Source organism: Oncorhynchus clarkii, chromosome 3 (genome assembly GCF_045791955.1).
Source record: "Oncorhynchus clarkii lewisi isolate Uvic-CL-2024 chromosome 3, UVic_Ocla_1.0, whole genome shotgun sequence".
NCBI lineage: Eukaryota > Metazoa > Chordata > Actinopteri > Salmoniformes > Salmonidae > Oncorhynchus > Oncorhynchus clarkii.
The window spans coordinates 36,276,414-36,303,839 of record NC_092149.1 but is presented as its reverse complement, the minus strand read 5'-3'; the positions used below and the strand labels follow the sequence as shown (position 1 = coordinate 36,303,839).

Here is a 27,426-nt window from a genome sequence, read left to right as displayed (position 1 = left end):
AAAGAAATATAGTACATTGCAGCAGTTTGTGTTGCCCGGCATACCATGTTTTACAACAAAATATGGTTTCTTCACTAACTGTCAAGTGCAGCAACCACTCTATCACATACCTTGAACGAACGTGTCTCGTGATACAGAATACAGACATTACAATAACGAGTGCGTGCGTGTACGGGCATGCTCTGCTCTTTTGCCCACATTTCTTTGCGGAGTATCAACATTCCGCCCCACCCCGAAGAAACAATCAGCACTGTACCTAAAACAGGAAGCAACGAGACATACATTTTTTTTTTACGAAGGCAGTCTGTGAAAACAACGTCAAAACCGTGGAAGAAAAAACGTTCTTGTCTACGAGAAGAGAAACTACACATCAAAATCACAGCCTCTTATTGTGGATGCATTTGATTCAATCTAAACGGAAAAGGGTATGTAAAAGACAGTCGAAAACGAAACGCAAATAATAGTACATTGTGGTCGTTGCAGCGCGCAACCATGTGACGGATACGTTGTAATTCTGTTGACAGCTGTTTTGTTGCGCCTCTTGCCGCATCAACCGATTTAGTAAACATGTACGTGGTCTTGTTTAGTCTGTAAGAGCTTGTTAGGTTTCGACCTGCATACGATGCGAGGAATGTCGTGTTATTCATCAGTTCTATTCGATGTTTGACACAGCGACACATGCCTATTGAAAATACGCATATGTTTCTATAGCCCCACTTAGGCCTACAGAACAAATTAGGCTAGACTATCACTGTCGATCGAAGATCACATCATGCTATCACAGTGAATGTCACAATACGTTTTCCTCCAAGTAGTGCTCACGCCAACTCTCAGTTGAATATTATGCTAGTACAGGCACCTTGGCCAGAACTATTTCATAAAGGAGTGGATGGAGAGAGCAGCCCACTCTGCGTGAAAAAAAACACCCTATTATAAACCTAGTTAGGTCGCTGACGAAGATGTAAACAATACTAACATCATATAGCCTACCTGTAGTCCACAATGAGATGCAGTCTGGACCCGCTGTGTTATAATCTAAGCCTATTTTATTCTAGCTGGTGAGAGCTGGCGTTATCTACAATGTTTCAATGTAATTAGTTAGCTTGGACACAGAGAAGGAACCAAGCGAACAGAAACGCATAGGCCTACTCCCTTTTACTGCTTTGAAATGATTTGTTTACATGTAGGTTAGTCACCTAACCAGGCTAATGCGGATCAGAAAAAAACATTTGACCCCAAAGCCATCCTCTATCTTGATGTGCGACGTTCCATAAATAAAAACACATGCACATGAGTGGGTTTTTCTATCTGAACTCCACTGATTTAGTGAATGAAAAGCCTATAGCCACAATTCTCTTCAGGACTGGTAACATACAATAGAGGAGAAAAGGAAATGATACCAGACCTGGGTCAAACTGGACACAGATGGGTGCACAGTGCACTTTTGGGACTATTTCCAGAATATGTCAAATACTATTATAGCCTGAAAACTGACAGACTTACGTCATCGACATGTGTCCTCTTCGAAGTGCTGTTTTCAAAGAAGACATCTGGTAGTAGCAAATGAACAAAACACTAACCCCTGACTAAAATCTATGTATTATGTACAAAAAAATACAATGTACTTCTCTTGTGGTGGAGAAGTGAGACCATTCTGCTTAAGTGGAACTTTGCATTCTCAGTTGTAGTTTTGAACAGAATTGACAGGAAAGCGATAGTTCTAGATTTTCCACTGAATAACCAGGTTATTGGAAGAGATTCAATAATCTATTGCAGAGGTGTTATCTCAGTCAGTCAAAATTGCTCAGCTGTTTGTTTAACAGTCACATGTTTTAACGTTCCTTCATTTGCCTTTCACAAAGCACACCTTCTTGCACCTGACACTCTGCGTGAACACGATTTAGAGTGTCTCTATTGGCTATAACCCTCAGGTTGTCCTGATATAAGTTGGAACGTTTTGTGACTATTCATAGTATTTTGGTTGTTGCTGCTGTAGAGACCCAGGGGAATGGCTGGGTCTCTACGAAACCAGAGCAACAGTAAAGTCTTCTAGTTCTTTCCTCAAGCTGGTCCATATTAGACATGCATATATCGGAGTATGAAGTAGCTTACGGATGCAATATAAGACTTGAAATGTGTGTAAATGCATCTGTGTGTATGTTATCCTGCGTGGGAAAGAACACGGAAGTGTATTTTTCTGTGTATGTTAGAGAGTCTCCTGTTTACGTGTCTAATGTGTGTGTGTGTGTGTAGGTGTATGTGTCTGCATGTGCATGCCTGTGCAAGCAGGTGAATCACCAAGATAACTTCCGTCCTCACACCCTCACCAACTTCCTCCCTTCTGTCTATCTCACTTCCTCTCTTGTCTGCGCCAGTTGGTGTTGCTTACAGGCAGGTTGATTCATATCACCTTGAACCTCGTCGTGTGACGCAAGAGAGGTGCAACTCGACTGTTCGTGCACACAGAAAGCCACGATGATGACAGCATAGTTGGCTGACGTGTTGAGTTCACCCAGCATGGTCGGACCGTGCGTAGTGTCTACAACATGCTGTAGAAACAGATGGCAGGGATCATTTTCATGTGCCAAGTTTAGAATTCCCAGCTTTTAGTGGTGAACCCCAGGTGCCTGTGGATTGTGTAAGCTGTGGGGGAAGAGTATCAATGTACACTCTAGAAACCACGCTCTCTGGGAACACACAAACAAACAACGACAGCGGTCCTTAGGGCTGAGATTTATATTGCTGTACTCTTAAATGCCTTCCTACGTTACTTATTTAGCCTGATGACAAGACTAATGATATTCCACTTGATGCGATCTCTCTCACGCTTCAAAAGCATCAGGGTTGTTTTTACTCTCAGATTTGTTCTGGAGGATTCTACAGAACATAACCCAAGGATACTACTAATCCGAAACACACTTCTCTGCTGTGAAGGTCCTCCAGAAATCATTCTAAGATATCAGGGAAATCACTTAAGTGTCTGCTTCTTCTGCCCAGGGGTTGGGAGAGACTGTGTGGCAGTATGAGAGTTAAGTGATGGACAGGCCGCTGCCTGGAACTGGAAACACCACAGGTCATATGGTGTATCAAGACAAGATGTTATGGAGCGGAGAACAACTGACCAAACTTCCTACTGTAAAAGTCACAGCTGTCCACATCAATAGATTCAGTGCTGACTGAATGCGCCTAAAGCAAAGCTTGGTTCTGCCGCTCATTTCTGGGCTTGCTGCGTAGGACAGGACCACAGTGATGCTGCAATGGGGTCTATACTGGCATTTCGGCAAATTTTGCACTTAGGCAGTGGACCGTGGTGTGACCATGGTGTTTACGGTCATCCTTTCTGTGAACTTCTGAAAATGACAAAAACGTCTTGAAGCTCAGTGAAAAGGGGATTGGGACAGTGCCTTGCCCACAAGCATGACAATCAAACACTCACAGATGTCTCTTCCCAGAGCTTGAGGGAGCGATGAGTAGAGCGCAGAGGAAGGAGTGGTAGTGAAAGAGGAGAAGATCGAGAGAAAGAAACCAGGACAGAGAGATTTAAACAATAGCCTTTCTCTTCCCAGAGATTGAGAGAGATGAGTATAGAGGGAAAAGGAAGAAGTGAAAGAGCATAAAGAGATAAGAAACAGAGATGGAGAAACATGAGCCTCTCTCTTCCTAGTAAAGTTTTCTCCCATTCAACTCTGTGTCCAGGTTCATGTTCACTAGACACAAAACGCAATAAAAATCTACTGAAACAAGCAAGGGATAACATTCATTTTTTATTTATTTTTTGTCACCAAAAAAAATCAGTTGTGCCCTCATGAACACAACCTTGATTGCTGTACACCAGATGCTTTCTCCAAGGACAGATGTTGACCTCTGACCCTGGCTCTAGTGTCACTACCAGGGACTTAGTATCACTGAGTTTCTCCAAGTGGGTTACGTAAGCCCTTGGGCAACCAAGGGCACCTGGAGGGTTAAATGAAGCACTAGTCCACCTTCCACAAGGACAACTGTACATCAGCTCATTTCCATGGAGTAGCCACACACCCACACCAGCCCCACATGTTATCTGACATAATGACAGGAAATCGGTCTGCGTGTGCGTTCATGTGTGTGGGGTGTGTGAGAGAGACCGAGATGATGAGTGAGTGTATTGGTCTGCATTCAGCACCATGGACAGGGCAGTGCTTCTCACCCTTACTAAGACCACACACAGCTGGGAGATACTACTGGCATGCATAACCTTCTGGGACTTTATCATTGTGGCCAGTTAACAATGATGATATGAGGACTTGGAGGGAGCGAGTCATGGGACTGTTCTACCCTGATATCTTAGATTGATATCTTAGTCCCATGGGAAAACTGCTCAGCAGCACTGTGAATTGTTTTCTTGTCTTTCCCAATCTCTGGAGTTGACTCCGAATAGAGAGTGTCTACTTCACCCAGTGTGCTCGCTGACCCTGTGTTTGGTACAGTGACCAGAATAACGTGTCAAAGAGGAGGAAAGTCAAATGTTTATAGCAACATTTAGGTTTGTTCTCTGAGCCTGTAAAATGTGTACACCCAGTGATGGGAACAAGAATATGTGTTCATTCTGTCAAACTTGAGAAGTGTATCACATTGTCTCTTGATTTTATTGTGCCTACTGTTTGTATTACAGGATAATCCATAGTTCCTTCTGTCAGCAATCATAAATAGCTCTTTATCCCTAAAGGGCGATTTATGTTGCAGGAAAGTAATATCCGTTTCAGTCTCGCAGTTTGGGAAGCAGAAGAAATGGATACTTATGTTTCTCACTGTAGAGAAGGAAGATTGCTTTTTCTGTTGATACTTAAAACCATCACTCTCAGATGGAGATCTGGAGGTATGGCTTATGAATTGAGCTGTGATGCCTTTATCTCTAAGTTGGTACATTTAAAAAATGGTGAGCTCTCCTCTCTTACGCTATGGGAGAGCAGTCATTTACAGGTGAAGTCGGAAGTTTACATACACCTCAGCCAAATACATTTATACTCAGTTTTTCACAATTCCTGACATTTAATCCTAGTAAACATTCCCTGTTTTAGGTCAGTTAGGATCACCACTTTATTTTAAGAATGTGAAATGTCAGAATAATAGTAGAGAGAATGGTTTATTTCAGCTTTCTTTCTTTCATCACATTCCCAGTAGGTCAGAAGTTTACATACACTCAATTAATATTTGGTAGCATTGCCTTTTAAATTGTTTAGCTTGGGTCAAATGTTTTGGGTAGCCTTCCACAAGCTTCCCACAATAAGTTGGGTGAAATTTGGCCCATTCCTCCTGACAGAGCTGATGTAACTGAGGCAGGTTTGTAGGCCTTCTTGCTCGTTCACGCTTTTTCAGTTCTGCCCACATATTTTCTATAGGATTGAGGCCAGGGCTTTGTGATGTCCACTCCAATACCATGACTTTGTTGTCCTTAAGCCATTTTGCCACAAGTTTGGAAGTATGCTTGGGGTCATTGTCCATTTGGAAAACCCATTTGAGTCCAAGCCTTAACTTCCTGACTGATGTCTTGAGATGTTGCTTAAATATATCCACATCATTTTCCATCCTCATGGTGCCATCTATTTTGTCAAGTGAACCAGTCCCTCCTGCAGCAAAGCACCCCACAACATGATGCTGCCACCCCCGTGCTTCACGGTTGGGATGGTATTCTTCGGCTTGCAAGCCTCTCCCTTTTTCCTCCAAACATAACGATGGTCATTATGACCAAACAGTTCTATTTTTGTTTCATCAGACAGAGGACATTTCTCCAAAAAGTACCATCTTTGTCCCCATGTGCAGTTGCAAACCGTAGTCTGGCTTTTTTATGGCGGTTTTTGGAGCAGTGGTTTCTTCCTTGCTGAGCGGCCTTTCAGGTTATGTCGACATAGGACTAGTTTTACTGTGGATATAGATACTTTGTACCTGTTTCCTCCAGCATCTTCACAAAGTCCTTTGCTGTTGTTCTGGGATTGATTTGCACTTTTCACACCAAAGTGCGTTCATCTCTAGGAGACAGAACGCGTCTCCTTCCTGAGCGGTATGACTGCTGCGTGGTCCCATAGTGTTTATACTTGCGTACTATTGTTTGTACAGATGAACGCGCTGCCTTCAGGCGTTTGGAAATTGCTCCCAAGGATGAACCAGAATTGTGGAGGTCTACAATTTTTTTTTTGAGGTCTTGGCTGATTTCTTTTGATTTTCCCATGATGTCAAGCAAAGAGGCACGGAGTTTGAAGGTAGGCCTTGAAATACATCCACAGGTACACCTCCAATTGACTCAAATGATGTCAATTAGCCTGTCAGAAGACGCTAAAGCCATTACATAATTTTCTGGAATTTTCCAAGCTGTTTAAAGGCACAGTCAACTTAGTGTATGTAAACGTCTGACCCACTGGAATTGAGATACAGTGAAATAATCTGTCTGTAAACAATTGTTGGAAAAATAACTTGTGTCATGCAAAAAGTAGATGCCCTAACTGACTTGCCAAAACTATAGTTAGTAAACATGAAATTTGTGGAGTGGTTGAAAAACAAATTTGAATGACTCCAACTTAAGTGTGTGGAAACTTCCGACTTCAACTGTACATCCTCCGTGGATAGAGAGTGAACATACATAAAAAAAAACAATTATACCCCCTTTTCTCCCCAATTTCGTGGTATCCAATTGTTAGTAATTACTATCTTGTCTCATCGATACAACTCCCGTACGGGCTCGGGAGAGATGAAGGTCGAAAGCCATGCGTCGTCCGAAACACAACCCAACCAAGCCGCAATGCTTCTCAACACAGCGCGCATCCAACCCGGAAGCCAGCCGCACCAATGTGTCGGAGAAAACACTGTGCACTTGGCGACCTTGGTTAGCGTGCACTGCGCCCGGCCCGCCACAGGAGTCGCTGGTGCGCGATGAGACAAGGATATCCCTACCGGCCTAACCCAGATGATGCTAGGCCAATTGTGCGTCGCCCCACCGACCTCCCGGTCGCGGCCGGCTGCGACAGAGCCTGGGCGCAAACCCAGAGTCTCTGGTGGCACAGCTAGCGCTGCGATGCAGTGCCCTAGACCACTGCGCCACCTGGAAGGCCCGTGAACATACATTTTAAACAAACCCCCAGTTTCTTATGGGACTAGTATTAAATAAAAATACATTAACTATTAGCTGTCAGACAAACATCTGACTGACCGTAGATGGGCAACCAAGTCAGAATGCGGTATGTTGATATGAGGAAATGTGCATGAGGTATTTTGTAATGAATTAAGCCTCTCAGCCAGACCAAATCAAAATATTTGAGTCTCATGGCCCTAGGTAACGGACAGCAGCAGAGTAATCACACAAGCAGAACTTAGTCAGAGGGACTATAGATAATTGCTCATATGCACTGATGGCTGAGTGCTGCAGTGCTGTGAGTGCTGGCCTATATGTGAGGAGGGTCATCCTATAATTAGCATGCCGCCCTGGTGCTGTATCTCCCATACAACCTTCAAATAGAATAGGCAAAGTTCATGACCCTGGGGGGGGTCATTCTCATCCACTGTCTCTCAGTCTGTATGTTCTCTTCCCCAGCCTGTAGTCTACCTCCCATTGATTTGCTAAGTGTTTGAGTCATAGACTCTTATAGAGGCCTATGTGCAAAAAGGCAAGGACCGGATCATCTTATGTTGGATTGGAGGCTGCTGTGTCGAAGTTTTAATTACGGCATAGATTTTCCTATTATTGTTATGCAACGGCCATGTTTTGCAAGTCCTCGCAGGCTCCGGTTGTGGTTGTGTAATTTTTCTTTCAGGGAAACCTCATCTCAGAAGGCCAGGTACTGTATACTCTCACCATTTTTTTTTGTGACATAGATATTCTCTGGGTGTTATTTTGGTTTCCCAGAACCTTGCAGATAATACGTTCACAGAGTTTCTCACACTCCCAACCTTGGGAAGAATGTTAACACGTTGTCGGCGTGGTTACTTGAAAGGTGGTCTTGTTCACAGGCAAAGCCGGGAATGCATTTAATCTTTCTAGTCTGGAGAAAGATGGCAAAGCAAACAGAAGGGCGTCTTACTTTGGTTTGCTAGTCTTTTGTCAATTCGTTTTCTGCATTACATTTTCCTCTAGCCTAGTTGTCTTGTCTTTCTTGGTTATAAGCTATTGAACTACGTAACCATGCCTACGTGATTGAGCCCTCTCGCACCAGAGAGTGTTGTTTTAAGAAAGGATTCAAACTTGTTTCAGGACCTTGCTCCATAAGAGAGCTGAGCTAGCCAAAGCTCAGGCTATATGGCAGTTGTACAAAGTATGTAATTTTCTGTTAGTAACAGCAGATTAATTCCGAAGCCAGCGTGTATTCTGTTTTGTAGTTAACTGAAGTCGTGGCTGTGCGTGACTATCGTAGTTCTTAGGACTCAGAAAAGACCATGCTCATGTGTTTGGGCGCCTACTGTAAACGAACCAGCTTGCCAACTATTGTGATGATATATTTTTCGCCCTTTTAAAGGGACAGTGGAACCATCACCAGGCCACTTTGATCTGCTAAGACCTCTTTTTGTTTTGAAGGGAAATGTTGAATTCACAGAGCAACTCGCATACACTCCTCCTCTCTTTGTCTTCAGCAGTTTGCTGAAATCTATCACCCATAACTCAGGCATCATGGCTGCTTTCAGTCTCACCTGTCTGTTTGAAAATGGAGACGTTCTCAAGATGACAGGCGGTGTGCTCTGGTGGTGGGATGAGCTTCCAAAAAGGCCCGTAGTAACAAAGCTGGAGTTTTTTGGCTCTGGATCTGAAAGACCTATTTAATTGGAATTCGAATGGCTATCAAGATGCTGCTTTGTACTCTATTTATAATCCTAAACCATATGCGGTAGTATACTGTAGGAGACATCAAGGTCGACATTTGGCCACTGAAAAATGCTCTAATCTGCTCGATACTGTATATGCTGTAGGTAATACTCACTACAGAGCAGAGGTAATCATCCTGTAACTGTACATGCCGTAGGTAATACTCACTATATTGCAGAGGTAATCATCCTGTAACTGTACATGCCGTAGGTAATACTCACTATATTGCAGAGGTAAATATCCTGTAACTGTACATGCCGTAGGTAATACTCACTATATTGCAGAGGTAATCATCCTGTAACTGTACATGCCGTAGGTAATACTCACTATATTGCAGAGGTAATCATCCTGTAACTGTACATGCCGTAGGTAATACTCACTATATTGCAGAGGTAATCATCCTGTAACTGTACATGCCGTAGGTAATACTCACTATATTGCAGAGGTAATCATCTTGTAACTTTCTTTGATGATGTCCATGAGAAAAGGTTGTTCCCGCACACATTTACTTTAAACTCACATTTATAATCACAACCGCTACACGGGAATCGTAAAAAAGAAAAGTTATGAGATTGTTGCTGCTGCAATATTGTGATTATTAAAGGGTCAATCTGCAGTTCAAATAATAATAATAGTAAGGCATCTCTCTACCACTTTTTTAGGAAAAAGCTGAGGGATGGGGCTGGAGAAAAGTAACCACTCTCAAATTCATAGACAGAGCTCTGGATTCAAGGGCTGCCCATCCATTTCATAACAATATGTAGTTTTACCATGTTTTGAGGCCATACAGTGTTTCTTTACATTTAGAGTTGAGGTCGGAAGTTTACATACACTTAGGTTGGAGTCATTAAAACTCGTTTTTCAACCACTCCACAAATTTCTTGTTAACAAACTATAGTTTTGGCAAGTCGGTTAGGACATCTACTTTGTGCATGACACAAGTAATTTTTCCAACAATTGTTTACATACACTGAATTATAAGTGAAATAATCTGTATCACAATTCCAGTGGGTCAGAAGTTTACATACACTAAGTTGACTGTGCCTTTTAAACAGCTTGGAAAATTCCAGAAAATTATGTCATGGCTTTAGAAGCTTCTGATAGGCTAATTGACATAATTTGAGTCAATTGGAGGTGTACCTGTGGATGTATTTCAAGGCCTACCTTCAAACTCACTGCCTCTTTGCTTGCTTGCCGTCATACCGCTCAGGAATTAGACGCGTTCTGACTCCTAGAGATGAACGCACTTTGGTGCGAGAAGTGCAAATCAATCCCAGAACAGCAGCAAAGGACCTTGTGAAGATGCTGGAGGAAACCGGTACAAAAGTATCTATATCCACAGTAAAAACGAGTCCTATATCAACATAACCTTAAAGGCCCCTCAGCAAAGAAGAAGCCACTGCTCCAAAACTGCCATAAAAAAAGCCAGACTACGGTTTGCAACTACACATGGGCACAAAGATCGTACTTTTTGGAGAAATGTCCTCTGGTCTGATGAAACAAAATTAGAACTGTTTGGTCATAATGACCATCATTATGTTTGGAGGAAAAAGGGCGAGGCCTGCAAGCCAAAGAACACCATCCCACGGGGGTGGCAGCATCATGTTGTGGGGGTGCTTTGCTGCAGTGGGGACTGGTGCACTTCACAAAATAGATGGCATCATGAGGAGAGAAAATTATGTAGATATATTGAAGCAACATCTGAAGACATCAGTCAGGAAGTTAACCTCTCTGATCTCCCCATCCCGGATCCGGTATCAGGAATACAGACTCAAGCTCATTACCATAACGCAACGTTAACTATTCATGAAAATCGCAAATGAAATGAAATAAATATGCCATCTCTCAAGCTTAGCCTTTTGTAAACAACACTGTCATCTCAGATTTTCAAAATATGCTTCTCAACCATAGGAAAACAATAATTTGTGTAAAAGTAGCTAGCTAGCGTAGCATTTAGCGTTAGCATTAGCGTTAGCATCCAGCACGCAACATTTCAACAAAAACATAAAAGCCTTCAAATAAAATAATTTACCTTTGAAGAACTTCTGATGTTTTCAATGAGGATACTCTCAGTTAGATAGCAGATGCTCAGTTTTTCCAAAAAGATTCTTTGTGTATTAGAAATAGCTCCGTTTTATACATCACATTTGGCTACCAAAAAAAACCGAAAATTCAGTCCTCAAAACGCAAACTTTTTTCCAAATTAACTCCATAATATCGACTGAAAACATGGCAAACGTTGTTTAGAATCAATCCTCAAGGTGTTTTTCACATATCTCTTCATTGATATATCGTTCTTGGAAGCATGGTTTCTCCCCTCAATCAAATGGAAAAGTACAAGCAGCTGGCAATTGCGCACCGAATTCCACGCAGGACACCAGGCGGACACTTGGAAAATGTAGTCTCTTATGGTCAATCTTCCAATGATATGCCTACAAATACGTCACAATGCTGCTAACACCTTGGGGGAACGACAGAAAGTGTAGGCTCATTCCTTGCGCAATCACAGCCATATAAGGAGACAATGGAAAACAGAGCTTCAGAAATTCTGCTCATTTCCTGGTTGACGCATCATCTTGGTTTCGCCTGTAGAATGAGTTCTGGGGCACTTACAGACAATATCTTTGCAGATTCTGAAACTTCAGAGTGTTTTCTTTCAAAAACTGTCAAGAATATGCATAGTCGAGCATCGTTTCGTGACAAAATATCGCGCTTAAAACGGGAACGTTTTTTATCCAAAAATGAAATAGCGCCCCTAGAGATCAAAGAGGTTAAAGCTTGGTCGCAAATGGGTCTTCCAAATAGACAATGACCCCAAGCATACTTCCAAAGTTGAGGCAAAATGACTTAACGTCAACAAGGTCAAGGTATTGGAGTGTCCATCACAAAGCCCTGACCTCAATCCTATAGAAATTGTGGGCAGAACTGAAAAAGCGTGTGCAAGCAAGGAGGCCTACAAACTTGACTCCATTACACCATCTCTGTCAGGAGGAATGGGCCAAAATTCACCCAACTTATTGTGGGAAGCTTGTGGAAGGCTACCTGAAACATTTGACCCAAGCTAAACAATTTAAAGGCAATATTACCAAATACTAATTGAGTGTATGTAAACTTCTGACCCAATGGGATGTGATGAAAGAAATAAAAGCTGAAATAATAACCTCTACTATTATTCTGACATTTCACATTCTTAACATGAAGTGGTGATCCTAACTGACCCAAGACAGGGAATTCTCACTAGGATTAAATTTCAGGGATTGTGAAAAACTCAGTTTTTAAATGTATTTGGCAATGGTGTATGTAAACTTCCGACTTCAACTGTACATTGTTAACAAACATTGGAGTGAAACAAGCTTAGATTTTGCATTCCGATGGGGAAGGTAGGCCTATATCTAGTGCAGATCCATGTATTTACAGTGCCTTGCGAAAGTATTCGGCCTCTTTGAACTTTGCGACCTTTTGCCACATTTCAGGCTTCAAACATAAAGGTATAAAACTGTATTTTTTTGTGAAGAATCAACAACAAGTGGGACACAATCATGAAGTGGAACGACATTTATTGGATATTTCAAACTTTTTTAACAAATCAAAAACTGAAAAATTGGGCGTGCAAAATTATTCAGCCCCTTTACTTTCAGTGCAGCAAACTCTCTCCAGACGTTCAGTGAGGATCTCTGAATGATCCAATGTTGACCTAAATGACTAATGATGATAAATACAATCCACCTGTGTGTAATCAAGTCTCCGTATAAATGCACCTGCACTGTGATAGTCTCAGAGGTCCGTCAAAAGCGCAGAGAGCATCATGAAGAACAAGGAACACACCAGGCAGGTCCGAGATACTGTTGTGAAGAAGTTTAAAGCCGATTTGGATACAAAAAGATTTCCCAAGCTTTAAACATCCCAAGGAGCACTGTGCAAGCGATAATATTGAAATGGAAGGAGTATCAGACCACTGCAAATCTACCAAGACCTGGCCGTCCCTCTAAACTTTCAGCTCATACAAGGAGAAGACTGATCAGAGATGCAGCCAAGAGGCCCATGATCACTCTGGATGAACTGCAGAGATCTACAGCTGAGGTGGGAGACTCTGTCCATAGGACAACAATCAGTCGTATATTGCACAAATCTGGCCTTTATGGAAGAGTGGCAAGAAGAAAGCCAAAGATATCCATAAAAAGTGTTGTTTAAAGTTTGCCACAAGCCACCTGGGAGACACACCAAACATGTGGAAGAAGGTGCTCTGGTCAAATGAAACCAAAATTGAACTTTTTGGCAACAATGCAAAACGTTATGTTTGGCGTAAAAGCAACACAGCTGAACACACCATCCCCACTGTCAAACATGGTGGTGGCAGCATCATGGTTTGGGCCTGCTTTTCTTCAGCAGGGACAGGGAAGATGGTTAAAATTGATGGGAAGATGGATGGAGCCAAATACAGGACCATTCTGGAAGAAAACCTGATGGAGTCTGCAAAAGACCTGAGACTGGGACGGAGATTTGTCTTCCAACAAGACAATGATCCAAAACATAAAGCAAAATCTACAATGGAATGGTTCAAAAGTAAATATATCCAGGTGTTAGAATGGCCAAGTCAAAGTCCAGACCTGAATCCAATCGAGAATCTGTGGAAAGAACTGAAAACTGCTGTTCACAAATGCTCTCCATCCAACCTCACTGAGCTCGAGCTGTTTTGCAAGGAGGAATGTGAAAAAATGTCAGTCTTTCGATGTGCAAAACTGATAGAGACAAACCCCAAGCGACTTACAGCTGTAATCGCAGCAAAAGGTGGCGCTACAAAGTATTAACTTAAGGGGGCTGAATAATTTTGCACGCCCAATTTTTCAGTTTTTGATTTGTTAAAAAAGTTTGAAATATCCAATAAATGTCGTTCCACTTCATGATTGTGTCCCACTTGTTGTTGATTCTTCACAAAAAAATACAGTTTTATATCTTTATGTTTGAAGCCTGAAATGTGGCAAAAAATCGCAAAGTTCAAGGGGGCCGAATACTTTCGCAAGGTACTGTATGTCTGCCCCCTACCTCCCCACTGTGAATGCTATAGCCAGTGGAAACAGCTCCCTATTACAGGGTGATATCCGATCCCATTTGAAGCCCCATGTGACAGAAAACTCCTCTCTCATCCTGTGTAGCCTCCTGTCACACATAAGTAGGGCTGCAATTCAGTCCCAGCAAAAGACAATGTAACAAAAATGCATCATAGCTCCCAGCACACACGGATCACATCTCGGGATTCACTCTATGAATGCCATTACAAGTAAATGAAGTGTTTCAGCGCGCTCATTATTTCTCATGATTGAATTGTCCAAAAGCATCACTCAGTTGTTAGGACTGTGCCAACCCCCTTTGCGTACAGGCCCCGAGATCTGGGATATATTCTAATGCTTTATCGAGCATAGTGTGGGCACCACTCAGTGTGTTTTTAATCAGGATCTCGCTCTCTGAGACACCGGAAGTGTATTATCTGAAATGTGCAGTAAACAGTGCTCCCTTGCTGCCAGAACAATGAGAAGAGTTTCATCAGCCGCTCAGTTCGTGGTTTTGTCTCTAATTCCAGACTGTTCTGCTCAATGTTTCATGTGGTAATTTGTTTCGGCATGAGGGCTTTAAGATTTTGACCTTTTTGTGAAGGTAAAGATGAGATTGGAGCATTGATGCGGGATTTATTCTTCATTGCCTTGTCAATTTGATCGATGTTATTACAGGAGACATATCCAATTGATTTTAATTCTACATTTTTTTTCTGGCCTCTGGACTAAAACCTAATTATGACAAGATAAAGCGTGCCTCTCTCTATAATGAATATGAACTGGGTGGGTTGAGATTATTCAATATAAAAGCACTAAACCTCTCTCTAAAAGCTTCACTTATACAAAAGTTTAACTTTAACCCAAAAATGGTTCTCAAGTAGATTACTAAGAAAAGCTCATCCATTGTTTAAAAATGGCCTTTGTGCAAACTGCCATGTTTTGACTTTCGATTAATTAATCTTTTTCAAACTAGCATTGCAGAGCTGTTTACAATTTGAAATTTCATCCCCCAGAAAAGATAGAACAGATAATATGGTTGAAGTCAAATTTGCTGGTTGATAAGACCTGTATTTATGGGAAAGATGATGGGTATTTTGTTTTTAAATTATATTGTAAATTGGAATGGTAGAGTTGTGTTTTATGGAGTTATCGGAATTGTATAGGAAGGTCTGCAAAAATCCAACCATTACAACCAACTGATTAAAGCATTACCCCAAAAATGGAGGAGGCAAGTGGCAAATCAATTGGTCACAAACACATGGTTAGCAGATGTTAATGCGAGTGTAGTGAAATGCTTGTGCTTCTAGTTCCGACCGTGCAGTAATATCTAACAAGTAATCTAACAATTTCACAACAACTACCTTATACACACAAGTGTAAAGGAATGATTAAGAATATGTACATATAAATATATGGATGAGCGATGGCCGAACGGCATAGGCAAGATGCAGTAGATGGTATAGAGTACAGTATATATTCATATGAGATGAGTAATGTAGGGTATGTAAACATTATATAGAGTGGCATTGTTAAGTCACGAGTGATACATTTATTACATCCAAATGTTAATTATAAAAGTGGCTAGAGATTGAGTCTGTATGTTGGCAGAAGCCACTCAATGTTAGTGATGGCTGTTTAACAGTCTGATGGCCTTGAGATAGAAGCTGTTTTTCAGTCTCTCGGTCCCAGCTTTGATGCACCTGTACTGACCTCGCCTTCTGGATGATAGCGGGGTGAACAGGCAGTGGCTCGGGTGGTTGATGTCCTTGATGATCTTTTTGGCCTTCCTGTGACATCGGGTGGTGTAGGTGTCCTGGAGGGCAGGTAGTTTGCCCCTGGTGATGCGTTATGCAGACCTCACTACCCTCTGGAGAGCCTTACGGTTGTGGGCGGAGTAGTTGCCGTGCCAGGCGGTGATACAACCCAACAGGATGCTCTCGATTGTGAATCTGTAAAAGTTTGTGTTTTTGGTGACAAGCCAAACTTCTTCAGCCTCCTGAGGTTGAAGAGGTGTTATTGCGCCTTCTTCACCATTGCTGTCTGTGTGGGTGAACCATTTTCAGTTTGTCTGTGATGTGTACGCCGAGGAACTTAAAACTTTCCACCTTCTCCACTACTGTCCTGTCGATGTGGATAGGGGGGTGCTCCCTCTGCTGTTTCCTGAAGTCCACAATCATCTCATTTGTTTTGTTGACATTGAGTGTGAGGTTATTTTCCTGACACCACACTCCGAGGGCCGTCATCTCCCTGTAGGCCGTCTCGTCGTTGTTGGTAATCAAGCCTACCACTGTAGTGTCGTCTGCAGACTTGATGATTGAGTTGGAGGCGTGCATGGCCACGCAGTCATGGGTGAACAGGGAGTACAGGAGAGGGCTGAGAACACACCCTTGTGGTTCCCCAGTGTTGAGGATCAGCGGGGTGGAGATGTTGTTTCCTATTCTCACCACCTAGGGGCGGCCCATCAAAGTCCAGGACCCAGTGCAACTGGGTCTGGAGGGTACTATGGTGGCACTATGGTGTTAAATGCTGAGCTGTAATCAATGAACAGCATTCTTACATAGGTATTCCTCCTGTCCAGATTGGTTAGGGAAGTGTTCAGTGCGGTTGCGAGAGCAGCGGAAGGAGGTAGGGAACTGGTCTGTCTGCCCAATATAAAGGATCAAAACTGACGGAAAATAGCTGGGAAGTGATTGTTGATTTACTCATTCCATGGCACAGGGTGTATGCGTTGATATATAAAACGACACAAGATTCAAGACTTTCCTGCCTTTCAGCTAAAATTATTGTACAGAATTCTTGTCACCAACAAAATGTTGAATATTTTTGGTATACAATCATCACAGCTCTGGAGATTTTGATGTGAGGATACATAATGAATACGCCATTTATTCTGGTATTGCCCTCAGGTATCCTGTTTCTGGTCTCAGGTTCAGGAATGGCTGAAAATGCATAACATTGATCTAAAATTGACCCTAGAAGTAGCATTGTTTGAAGACCTGGAGAAACTTGGTCAGTCAGTTACTAATATACAAAAACTCTTATCAGTGAAAGTATTTATCTTCAACTCGCAATCTGTAGATTCTATTCGATTAGATTCAAATTGTATGTTAAACATCACAGCGTAGTTGAAAGATATATGGCACGAAGAAATCCGAAGAGGGTGGTCAGCAGAGATGGGTGGGATAGGCTGAAGGAAACTGAGGGTTGGGATGTGGAACTGGAGACAAGTGGGAGTGGAGTTGCTGGGCCGGGGATAGAATGACGGTCAAAGATAAAAGTCTAAAATAAAGTTTAAAAAAAGAGAAAAAAATAATAGGTTTTGAATGACACTATGCCTGTTTGCCTGAGACTGATGCTGCGCAGGTAATTGTACACATGTATATACACAAACTCGCATTCAAACGCACACACATACACACACGTACGCACGCATACACACAGGTAAATAGTGCCACACATGCACTGAAACGTATACAGTTGGCCTTGCTGTTTTGATTTGAGGTTTCCTTGTTGTGTTTTTATTTTGCGTGATCTGTTTTGTTTTTCCTTTTGTTTTTCTCTTTTAATCCCTCTTTTGTTAATTTTGTTGGTTGTTGGTGCATTGGGGGATGGTGGCGTGGGGTGGAGAATGGAGGAAGAGGGATTTATGTCATTTATGAAGTAATGTTTCTCTTTTTTTTAATGTCCGATCTCTCGGTTTCAGTGGCAGCAGAGAGTCTCTGATTTAAAGGAGTGTTGTATTTCCAGATGGGTCTGATACCATTCTTCTCTTTTCTCCACAGTCTCTTTTGACAAAATGGGACAGCATCTAGGAAAACGCGAGCCACAGCCGCAGAGCAAGGTAAGCGTCTCAGTTGAAAGTGTATGTATGCATGATTTTTGTGCAAGTATACAGGACATTAGTGCTCAGCGATTAACCGAAATGTTGGTTTATTTTAGTTTTTGTGTTTTTTTAAGTAATTGACCAACATCAGTTAAATTATTTGTTTTCTGTGCGCCGTTTGTGCCGTTTCTCTAGAGAGATTACTCTCTGGGACACGTTGTCCAACTCATCATAGTTAAATGAAGTAAATGTGGTAATTAACTACAATGACCAGAATCCAATCCAATCCAATCCAATCCAGTGGAAGAGCGATAGAGAGACACGAGAGGGATAGAGAGCAGTTGCTTAGGTTGTCTCTACCTGGCAATGCATCTAAGAGATTCATAGGTGTCATTTAGCTGTCTTAAAATCAACTTTGAAGAACTGCTGAAACAGTGATTTTGTCAGACAGCCGGCAGTTAGCCAGCTAGGCTAGCCTACTAGCCTGAAGGATGACTCTTTGGGAAACAGAGGTAGATGGCTGGCTACTGCCTGAGCAGAGATTAGATAATGACTTGAAATAAAATAATAAATCATCAAATATATCTAGATTTTTGTATATGTACACAACAACTGAAATGTTTTATTAAAGTCATGTGAATTAAGGATGGTTTATGAATAGAGGATATGCAGAAATGGGCAGTCATTGGGGTTGTGTTAATGAGACAATATCATAATCATACATAAACAACCAAAGTAATGTGAGTAAATGATGGTTAGAGCCTGATAAGTGATAGTAATGGACAGTCACTACCAATCAATTGTTTTATTCTGTGTTGTCACAGTGGTGAACCACATAATGCATTTATTGTTTAAAAAAAATATTGAAAATGTAAAAATAAATAAATAAAAAAAGCATTAATCGCTCAGCACTACACTACTAGTGCACATAGATGTGCATAGTGTGTAAGATACATTTTGATCCTTTAGTTTTTTTTTGTGGGCGTAATACTGACAATGGTAAAGTTCAAAGTGATTGTAGACTGTAGAGCCTCTTATGTCATTCACAGCTTAAGCCTTCATCAGGGAGGTGAGGCAGAACTTTGGACCCTGCTGCAGCTTAGTCATGCAGTCGTTCGTCAGAACGTCAGAGTTCAGAGTTATGACCGTTTAAAAAAGAAGCTCTCAATCAAATCTGAAGCACTCGGAAAAATACAAATGGCTTCAAAAAGAGTCTGGCTCGGCACTTGAATAATGTAACACTCAAATGGATGCCAGACAAAGTGGCACCCTTTTCCCTCATGTAGTGCACTACTTTTGACCAGAACCCAAGCTGTTTACACTGAGAGCATTTTCATAATATTTCATTGGAAATAATAATGGATCTGTATTTGTGAACTTTTCACTCTGTCAAGCTTGCTAAAATTTATCGAAACTAAACCTAGACATTCAGGGAGCATCGAAAATTCCTAAATCGATGGATAGAGGACAATATTTTTTAATAACTTTTGAAGGCGAGGAAATAAAATAAATTGTAAGTGCGGACCTCCAGACCTTGGTGAGGTCCGGATGCGGCGCTCAGGGCAGAATGAGCTTGACACCCTTGCTATTTTTTTTAATCACTCCCTCTTTTTTCTGCCACTCCTTCTCTCTCTCCATGCTTCTGGGGAGATGATTTTCTTTATGGGCAGTCCAGTCCTGAGAGAGGTGGGGCGGGGGGTTATCAGTGGGAGTGTTGCGACTCTGAGCCGCTGAGTCTTCTTATCGACTTGCCAGATCTTAGAGTGGTGGACTGGCGGTGTTGCCAGGCAGTGGTTGATTAGCTACTATCAGAGTGTGCCTGGGTGGTCAGGACACTGGGATTTCAGTAAGTGATGACAAAGTTTGCCTGCTAGAGGAGGAAAGGTTATGTCAGGTCAGGTCTCAGGAGCTAGCCTGGTTTATATAACTAGGTCGTTTCAGGTTAATGTCGGATGTGATGTACAGTATCTTTTTGATTCATAATTTTCAGCAGATTCGTAGCCCTGTCTTGTTCGGGGGCCACAGAATCAGAACAAGGTTTTTCAAATGACAAACTGACGAATATTAGAACACTTCTGGTGATGGACTAATTCCCAACTCACATTCATTTAGAATATCACCCTGTTGTTACACCTCAGAAAGATGACATTTCCTTGCTTATCATTGCCATGGGTTGGGACCCCTATGCAAAGCTAAACTGCTCACTCATAATGATAAAACAGATCTTTAAACTGTAAAGCTGTGGAGGATACAGTGTTGTTACTTACTCTTGAAGAGACCTTGGTGTGTTTGTTCATCAAAATGTGAAGGAGAAAGCACTATCTCCGTGGCACGATGCATGTATTGACAGATGGTTGTTTAGACATCCCACCAATGAAATTCTCACTCTTGGCGGGCATATATGTTGCCATGGCGATATCTGATGCGTTATGTTAGGCCATTCAATGGCACATTTCATCCCACCCACCTCACACAATACACAGAGACGAACGCAGGGTCAGTGTCCCATTTCCTTCTGTAAGGATGACTGGACTATTGGGAAGATTATTATGAATTACATTTGACATTTTAGTCATTTAGCAGATGCTCTTATCCAGAGAGACTTACAGTAGTGAGAGCATACATTTTCATATTTTTTCATGCCAATCAGCTTATGGTCAATTTCATACTATCATTAGCTCAGGGCCAATGGTCCACAAGAGCCCATTCAGCACTCCCACCCTAAGAACCCAGCTGTCCAGTAACGTTGAGCTCATCTCAACCATCCTACACATTTGATATCATGTCTCAAACACGGATGCTTTTACCCTTTTGGGGAAGATTAGTCAGTTCTATCATCAGATAATTTGTTATTCTTTTCTGTTAAACTAGCCTACATAAATTATTAAATTAAAGAGCTTTTAAAAGTCAAGTATCATCAGTCAATGGGGGTGTTTGGTAGTGATGGGGGGCGATAAATCGATCATGTTGAGTATCGCAATATTATTTTTTACGATATTATATAGACTCTGACGCCAACTATGAATTCTCTAAAAGAAGGAAGTTAAATTAAGCTACTGCTAGTCAGCTGTTCCTGCGCAAAAACAATATGTTTGGGACATTGAATCGCAATACATATAGAATCGTGATCCATATAGAATGGCAATACATACTGTATCATATCGACACCTAAGTAACGTGATGATATCGCGTTGTGAGGTCCTGGCAATTCCCAGCCCTATTGTTTGCGTGTTCGTTCTGAAGCTGGTTAGCCCTCTGTGGTTTGGTCTGTCCACTCAGTAGAATAAACTGGATTAAGCCAAAGCCTTAGAGAGCCTTTGTGCAGAAGAGGACTGGCACAGATAAGATTGGCTGTGGGGTTGCTTGACTCATAGAGGATAGTTATTCTTCTATTTCTATGGCTTGATGTCTGTAAGTCCTTGGGTGGCTCTGTTACTGTAGGTAGTGAACACAACACGTATGATTTAAAAACAACATTCTCACCTTTTTGTATGATTCATTTGTGTTCCATGTTTGTGTCTCAAGAATTGTCAATATGACCTAACTTAAAGGCCTACATTTTACAAGTGTAGAGGTCCATGCTCAAACAAAATCTTTTGTCTTTTTATAGATAGTAGACCTACACATGAAACCGTTTTCTGAGGAGGTTTAATCTGCTCTTATTCCATGTGCTCTATACATACGGAAAGAGATCAAGGGGGATAACACTTGGCGCCATAAAAAAAACCTGGATCTAACAAAGTGGATATTTGTCAAATCCGTTGCTATTTTTGTGTCCTAACAGGCCCCACAATGTGGTTACTAAAATCCGATTTGCATATACTGTACACTACCGGTCAAAAGCTTTTGAACACCTACTCATTCAAGGGTTTTACTTTATTTTTACTGTTTTCTACATTGTATAATAATAGTGAAGACATCAAAACTATGAAATTACACATATGGTATTATGTAGTAACCAAAAAATACACTTTATATTTGAGATTCTTCAAGTAGCCACCCTTTGCCTTGATGACAACTTTGCACACTCTTGGCATTCTGTCAACCAGCTTCACCTAGAATGCTTTTCCAACAGCCTTGAAGGAGTTCCCACATATGCTGAGCACTTGTTGGCTGGTTTTCTGTCACTCTGCGGACCGACTCATCCCAAACCATCTCAATTTGTTTGATTTGGGGGATTGTGGAGGCCAGGTCATCTGATGCAGCACTCCATTACTCTCCTTCTTGGTCAAATAGCCCTTACACAGCCTGGAGGTGTGTTGGGTCATTGTCCTGCTGAAAAACAAATGATAGTCCCACAAAGTGCAAACCAGATGGGGTGGCATATCGCTGCAGAATGCTGTGGTAGCCACGCTGGTTAAGTGTGCCTTGAATTCTAAATAAATCACTGACAGTGTCACCATCAAAGCACCCCCACACCATAACACCTCTTCCTCCATGCTTTACGGGGGGAAATACACATGCGGAGATCACGGCGTTTGGATCCAAAAATCTCCAATTTGGACTCTAGACCAAAGGACAGATTTCCACCGGACTAATGTCCATTTCTCATGTTTCTTGACCCAAGAAAATCTTCTTCTTATTGGTGTAATTTATTAGTGGTTTCTTTGCGGAAATTTGACCATGAAGGCCTGATTCACACAGTCTCCTCTAAACAGTTGATGTTAAGATGTGTCTGTTACTTGAACTCAGGGAAGCATTTATTTGGGCTGCAATTTCTGAGACTGGTAACTCTAATGAACGTATCCTTTGCAGCAGAGGTAACTCTGGGTCTTCCATTCCTGTGGCAGTCCTCATGATAGCCAGTTTCATCATAGCACTTGATAGGTTTTGCCACTGCACTTGAAGAAACTTTCAAAGTTCTTGAAATGTTCTGTATTGACTGACCTTTGTGTCTGAAAATAATGATGGACTGTCATTTCTCTTTGCTTATTTGAGCTGTTCTTGTCATAATATGGACTTGGTCTTTTACCAAATAAGGCTATCTTCTGTACACCCCCCCACCTTGTCACAACACAACTGATTGGCTCAAACGCATTAAGAAGGAAAGAAATTCCACAAATTCACTTTTAAGAATGCACAACTGTTAATTGAAATGCATTCCAGGTGACTATCTCATGAAGCTGGTTGAGAGAATGCCAAGAGTGTGCAAAGCTGTCATCAAGAGAAAGGGTGGCTATTTGAAGTCTCAAATATAAAATGTATTTTTTTTGGTTACTACATGATTCCATATGCGTTATTTCATAGTTTTGATGTCTTCACTTTTATTCTACAATGTAGAAAATAAAATTTAAAGGAAAACCCTTGAATGAGTAGGTGTTCTAAAACTCTTGACCGGTAGCGTATATTTGCATAATATTTGGAAGTTGTCCTTTTCGGGTTTCATTTATTTATTTATTTTTTGCTAATGGTTAACTACTGTTTGGATAAGGTGGTTGCATAGCTTGCCAAAACAAAATTGGTGGTGGAAGTTGACGTAATGTTTTACTGTAATGCAGTTAATTGGTGCTTATGAAATTAACATAAATTGAGGTTGACATCCAAACGAGCCTTCTACCTCAACTTGTACTCCAACATAGTGTTGAATACACATATAAATAAATGTAGGCTAATTTAGATGGGCTGCACTGAGGAGATTCTGGATCTATCCCCCATGGGGAGACTTACGCGTGGTGTTTCCATGGTTTAAGTTGAACTCTTACCCGATCTACAGTATATGTTTTTGCATATACAGCAGCTGCCTTAATGCTGTGTGGTCCACCGATAAGGACAAGTAGAGGCTTATTTAACAATAACACACCACTGTGTTCAGTCAGGTTGGGTCTGAGAGCAGCTACTTTACTGAAAAAGAGCAGAATGCGATGCTGTCCATAATTGAACAGAACAAGGTGAGTTGTTTTCTCTCAGTGTCTCGCCCTCTGAATCCCGAAATTGCACCCCACCTATTGTTCCTGTCTGTTACGGCGTGGGTGGGGAGGAAAGAGGGGGCTTTTAAATGGCGAGTAATGTACTTTAACGACATCGGGTAATTAACCTCCGCCTTGCCGGAGTCAATTTGTCACCGATTTTTCAAATTACAGCAGAGAAAATGGGCGAGCCGTTAAAATTCAGCTGTGGACACAATCAACTTTGACCCTTCTCCTCTGCCACTGCATAATGGAATTAGAAAAGACAGAGGGAGAGAAGAAAAAAGAGAGAGAGAAAGGGAAGACGGCCTTTTTGAACGAGGCCTTAATATTCCTGGCATGGGCTTGCCTAGACTACAGGACAGTGACGGTGAAACCCGGGCTGGGCCTGCCTGTCCTGGCCACCTACCCCGGGGTTGATGAGAATCTATGGGGCTCTGTCAGACTCAACCAGCCTGCTGGGGTACCATGAAAAACAGGAGAGCCCAGGCAGACTCACAGTGTTGAGGCAGTGTATATTGAATTGTAATATGTTTCACCTGGTGATCCAACCAGGTGGGGGAGTGGTAGGGACCAAAGAAGAAAGGAGGGGGATCAGAAATGATGCAAGTAATGTTATTTGATGTACTAATCTGCCTGCTTGTATCATAGCTGATAGCTGATATACCCCCCCCCCCCCCACACACACACACACAAACACACAAAATATTTTACAGTTTAAAGAGTGTCACAACATTGATTCCAAGCAACCATTATGGTGCTGGCTATAAGGCCTTATGCATACACTGAGACACACTATTTATCCACCCTCACAAAGCAGATTTGGGCGACGCGGTTGTGTCTGAGGAGAATTCATGCATTGTCAGGCCTGTGGTAGAATCCAATCTCATGTCTGATAAGCCTGCATTGTGAACTGTCGTGGAGACCCTAATCCAGGTCCAACTTTCCAGACCTGTTGATCATGTTCTGCCATTTTGAAAGCCACCTTATTGGCTTTTTCTCAGTTTCAAGAAAAAGCTAATGTTTTATTGTGTGAATTCATTGCGGATTAAGACGAGAGGCAGCGTGTAAATCCAGTCTCCAGTGGAGGGAGCCTGCGGCCCAGTTAGTGGTCCTGAAGTTAGGCTATTGTCCACACTTTCCTGCCGAGAGGAGTTTCTTTTTGTGTTGATCTGTAACTTACAGGCTCCCATCTTCAGCTCAGCATGCTGGCTCAGGTACCTGCCTGACTGGAATTGTGTTCAGTAGCAGATATGGGTTGAAATACTATTTGAAATGTTTCAAATACTTTTGAGGGTTTGCTTTAGTCTGCCTTGGGAATGCCAAATGGGCGGGGTTTGCCGTTTCAAATAGTATTGAACCCAGGTTTGTTCAGTTTCTCTCCTTAAAGCTAAGAGGGTCGTAAATAGCTCCTTCTCATTTGTTCCAAACCTGTTCATGCTTGGGTAGCAGCAGAAGCGATCCCTTCCTGTACTTGCTCTCCCCCATGTTACCCAATCATGCTCCATAGTAACATTCATGTTCACTGCTCTCCGAAACAAGGAAGTAAAGCTCCCCACACAACATTTCTTTAAGGGTAAAGAGGGATATTGCTGTTTCTGGCTATTTCTGGATATTACTGTTAGAACGCGAATACATTTCACATTTGGAGACCTACGCAGGGACAAATACAGCAGATATAGTTATTTTTTATTTAACCTTTGTTTTTGCAGAGAATAACAGATTCTAATTTGCAATGACGACCTGTCGAACACAGCAGACAAGCACAGCAGAAAGACTTTGACTAGGTAATATTCATGTGACTAGTGTGGCTTGCAGTTGTACAGATGAGTATTGTTTGATGCTGATACTTGTTTTCACCATTAATGTCACAGCACCACTGACATTTTATCCTGTTGCACACTAATTTGTTTTACTCATAATTAAAGTGGGATACATGCTGTTAAATTACCAGCTCTTTGACAATTGAATATTACAATAAAAAAAGATATACAATTCCCTGAGCGCTATTATTTTCACTTATCTCAAGTAATTGTATGTTGGTACTCTGATAAAACATCCTAACAGTTTAAGTTCAATGGGATCCTTCTTTGTCTATTTCCTGACACTGATTTGATATCTGTGGCCAGCAATATTGCTTCTCTCTCTGTTTGAAATGTGTTCCTTAGGATGTGGATTTAGAAGTTGTACAATCCCTCAGTAAGACTACATCCTTTTTGTTAAGGCCAGGCTTTCTGTTTGGTAACGATGAGCTCTACGTATCCCTTGGGAATATAATATTGTTTTCTTGTTCAAAAAACAATGTCAAATTGCTAAGTGGCCACATTATTTGCCATGTCATGGGTGCTTAAGACTTTTGGCTAATTACCCTATACTCTAGTTTGTTTTTGCGGGTGGTTTGAAAAAGTATATTTTTCAAGTTGGAGGCTTTGAGGAGCCTGAGGCGGGGGACTTGTGAGCAATCATACTTCATGTGAGCCGGTCTGTGAGATATTGTGAACAGTGCAGTGTGAGCACATCCTGCTGTTCGAGAAGAAATCTGTGGGATGGAGTCTCCAAGTCCCCATTCACCATTCCTCTTGGGGATGAACACATGCTTAAGGGCACACCTATCAGAGAGGAAACGGATAAAACCATGACCTTTGACTATCGCTAAGAAATTCCTCCAAGTCATGAGAGGTTCCAATTATGGTTGCACATTTTGGTGAATATTCAGGTGGAAACTGTGTGGGAATTAACGGGTATATTTTGGAATGAATATTAATACCATTTAAATGTAGATTTATTTGCATTGGATATATTTACCATTTCATATGGAGACATAAACCTTTTACCTGATCATAAGTTGACATAATTGCAAATGATGAAATCCTTCCAATAGAAAAATATTATAAACATTTTGTTACAAATGTAACTTTAATTAAATGAGTTGACTCTTCACATGGGATGATTTCACTGAACAACAAAAGAAAGAGAATATTGAATGATCGCCAACGATCCATCGCATCTCCCAAAAACCTTTTCAACATCTGTAAAACGATAGTCTAGAAACTAAAGCTTTGGTTGTCTTCCTCTCACGCTTCCATATCTTCTCCCTGGATCTCCTCAATGTCCACCTCTTGAACATCAGACTCTGAGGCTTCATCTTCACTGTCACTTTCCAACCTCGTTGAGGATGGCTCATTGTCAGGCTGAAAAAGCCTCTAATGCCTCCCGGGTGGCGCAGTGGTCTAAGGCACTGCATCGCAGTGCTAGCTGTGCTAGCTGTGCCACCAGAGACTCTGGATTCGAGCCCAGGCTCTGTCACAGCCGGCCGTGACCTGGAGGTCCATGGGGCGACGCACAATTGGCCTAGCGTTGTCCGGGTTAGGGAGGACTTGGCCGGGAGGGATATCCTTGTCTCATCGCGCACTAGCCACTCCTGTGGCAGGCCGGGCGCAGTGCACGTTGACCAGGTCGCTAGGTGTTTGGTGTTTCCTCCGGCACATTGGTGCGGCTGGCTTCCAGGTTGGAAGCGGGCTGTGTTAAGAAGCAGTGCGGCTTGGTTGGGTTGTGTTTCGGGGGACGCATGGCTCTCGACCTTCACCTCTCTGGAGCTCGTGCGGGAGTTGTAGCGATGGGACAGGACAGTAACTACTAACAATTGGATACTACGAAATTGGGGAGAAAACCACCAATTTTTCAACCCTTCTATTGGTCAGCCTGTTGCGTCTTTGGTATGTCTGTTCCCAAACAAGGACCAGTTGCGCTCTGAGGTGGCTGATGTTGGTGGGATTTGGAGGATGATGGAGGCAACCGGAGAAAGAGCCTCAGATCAACAAAGTC

General features: G+C 42.0%; 1 protein-coding gene across 1 annotated transcript in view; it reads left to right on the top strand.

The window, feature by feature from the left end:
• The first annotated feature begins 274 nt into the window (after positions 1-274).
• Positions 275-27,426, top strand: part of LOC139394505 (myelin basic protein b) — a 53,344-nt gene continuing 26,192 nt past the window's right edge. Inside the window, exons 1-2 of the mRNA XM_071142582.1 lie at positions 275-425; positions 17,655-17,713. Coding sequence (XP_070998683.1) covers positions 17,669-17,713 — 45 coding nt within the window. The 5' untranslated portion in view covers positions 275-425; positions 17,655-17,668. The remainder of the gene's footprint in view (positions 426-17,654; positions 17,714-27,426) is intronic.